Here is a 2,812-nt window from a genome sequence, read left to right as displayed (position 1 = left end):
CAGCTTCACTTTTTAAACCCATCAGATGTGTTGACCTTATTTGCGTTTTCCTCAGATGAAGCCAGATCTGCGGCCTCCAGTGGCGGCAGCACCTCTCGTAGCGCCAGCCGCAGGAAGAGGACCAGCTTCTCCAAGGAGCACGTGGAGCTCTTGAGGGCCACCTTCGAGACCGACCCGTACCCGGGAATCAGCCTCAGAGAGAGCCTGTCCCAGACCACGGGCCTGCCGGAGTCCCGCATACAGGTACCTGCTGCCCCTCACAGACGTTCTGCTCTGTTTTTAGATGAGATGAAAAGGAAGATGAAGAAAGAAAGGTTAGCGTTCAGTTAAATCCTGTCTTCCAGCAGCTGAAACAATGTTAGAAATAGGTTACTCCAGGTTCTAATGACCCCTTCAGAATTAACAAAGTCCTTTTGAAATGAGCAGCCAACACACACATGCATGCAAGCATGCGCACGAGGAGCAAATGCATGCATGTGGAAACATACGCCTGGCCTCTGTTGTAAGATGTTTGCTTGGTTATCATCAGAAGTCTTTGTGTTCAAATGCATCCTGCATTCAGCAGCAGATACTCTAATCTCTGGATCGCTTCACGTCTTTATCTGCACAGATGACACAAGCGCTTTTTATCAGCGGCTTGTTTTCTGGGGGGTAAACAGAGCCTGCAGCTTTAACAGCTGACATGCACTGGACCTGCCCCCCCCCCAGCCTGATTAGGCAGCCAGTGATTGACAGAATGTGCCGTCTATCAATTTTTCTGTACTTCCTGTTCAGGTGTGGTTCCAGAACCGAAGAGCTCGCACACTGAAGTGTAAAGGAGCCAAGAAAGCGCTGTGGCAGCCGGACAGTCCGGGACACAACTCTTTCCACACAGCTGCCAGGGCGGGGGCTCTTCGGCCTCATAGGCCCCCACCAGCCTACCCGTCCCAAGTGAAGCAGGAGGTGCAGGAGGGCAGCTATTATGGGCCGTGTCCCGCGGCCTTCTCCAACACCCCTGAGCAGGCTCACTTCAGCTCCCTGTTCGGCCTTCAGCAGGGGGGGCATCTGGACAGCACCTCAAGCTCACCCCTGGGGGGCTACTGGCCTGGCAGCCAGAATGGCCCGGTCTCCCCCCCGTGGGGAAAACCTTTGGAGACGAGCAGCTTCAGTTCCAACCAGCAAGCGTTCATGTTTCCGGCAGAGCCGCAGATGTACATGACCTCCTCCACCCCCCACTCCTCCACCCCAGACACCCCTGACTCCGGATACTGGGACGCCTGCTTGGAGAACAGCCCCTCAGCCGGGGGCCCGTTCTCCCAGCTGGAGGACTCCTGCAGCAGGGAGGACAGCAGGGACCCGGCGGTCCAACACGCCCCCCTGCCGGTGCTGTCCCTGCAGGAGATCCTGTGGGAGCTGAACGAGAGCTGGCTGGGGGGTGAGGGGCTGGAGGGGTGCACAGCGGGAGCCGCTTCCTGAAGCTGAGCATGGACTGTAGTTTCAGAAAACATCTGCCTGAGGAATCCAGATCAAACAATCACTGCCCCCCACCCCTGTATTTATTCATCCTCTGATTATTTAAGACTATTTATGATTTTCTGCACTTGTGTTCAAATAAAAGTGGTTGCGGTGAGTTGCGAGTTTCATTTTTCATTCAAGGATCGACTGTCGCAGCTCCGTTAGTCTCTGCAGACGTTCAGACGGTTCAAACGAAGGAGCTCATCAAAGACAGCAGGATGTGGAACAACAGGGTCTGCAGCCTGAGGGTCCAGAGCCCCACGTCCCACCCCTGCACAGCGGCTGAAGAAAAATAAAATAATAGCAATTTTTAAAAGCAAGGGTTAGCATTGATTCAATTTAGTTTGGTTACATTCATAGGTTTATGGCCTAGGTCACAGGTCTGCAGCCTTCAACACCTGAAGAGGCATTTGGGTCGATTTCTTACTGACCACAAACCAGCAGGAGCCACAAAATCTCACTTTACTCTTTAAAAAAACAACCAAGATACTGATTTGTATTTATACTATTGCTATTATTATTATTATTATAAATATAAATTAACATTTTTATTCTTTAAAGATAAATAGCCGTATTTTTTTATTAGAATTCACGCTGAACCACAGAGGATTCTCTCATTGCAGCAGTATAGCAGTACTAGGTAGTGTAATCTCAGCAGCAGTTTTAAGAGCTTTTTTTTACATTTTGTGGTGCTTCTAAGCTAGAAATATTTAAATGACTCTTACTGTGCTTTTCAGACCATATAGGCTGCAGTTAAAACTCTCAGATTTGTTCAGAAATAGAAAATCTGCCTCATTTGTCAGTGCTCCCTTACTCTGGTTGTGACTTCCAATTCAATTTTCTGCAGCACACGGTGCACAAAGATCTGTAAAAATGTTTAGTTCGATGTGATGCATATCTCTAACTGTTTGTGAATACGTTTGAGTCAGTTTACTTTTTTATTTTCACTTTAATGCTTGCTTGCTTTTTACTCTGGTTATTTTTTCCAAACTAAATAAATATTTTTTCTTTAACATGAAAGCCACAATAGAGGGGTAAAGGAGCCACATGTGTCTCTGGAGCCTCAGCTTGCAGACCTCTGGCCTAAGTGAACCTAGGAGATAAAATGTAACATCTTCTATTTCCCTGCTGACATCATTAGGCCGTGTTAACACTGTGCTTCCTCCGGAATACTCAGATTACAAATATTAGGCAACACATTGGTAAAAAGTCTGATCTTTTCTGATTGCTGAGTTTATTTTATGACTTTAAATTGCATTTTATCTTATTCTGCATAACAATGGTTTGTAGCTATTCAGAGGGGAGTGGTTACAATATA

At 47.7% G+C, this 2,812-nt stretch overlaps 1 protein-coding gene across 1 annotated transcript; it reads left to right on the top strand.

Moving 5' to 3' along the window:
- Positions 1-1,603, top strand: LOC112161786 (paired box protein Pax-6; the record flags this gene model as incomplete). Its single annotated transcript, XM_024297237.2, has 2 exons — positions 1-243; positions 775-1,603. Coding segments are annotated over 2 exons (924 nt in total), but the record flags the coding sequence as incomplete, so codon positions are not given.
- Between the last annotated feature and the right edge of the window lie 1,209 nt (positions 1,604-2,812).

Source organism: Oryzias melastigma, linkage group LG15, assembly GCF_002922805.2.
Source record: "Oryzias melastigma strain HK-1 linkage group LG15, ASM292280v2, whole genome shotgun sequence".
NCBI lineage: Eukaryota > Metazoa > Chordata > Actinopteri > Beloniformes > Adrianichthyidae > Oryzias > Oryzias melastigma.
Note: the sequence above shows the minus strand (reverse complement) of the source record. Positions and strands in the feature narration are given on the sequence as shown.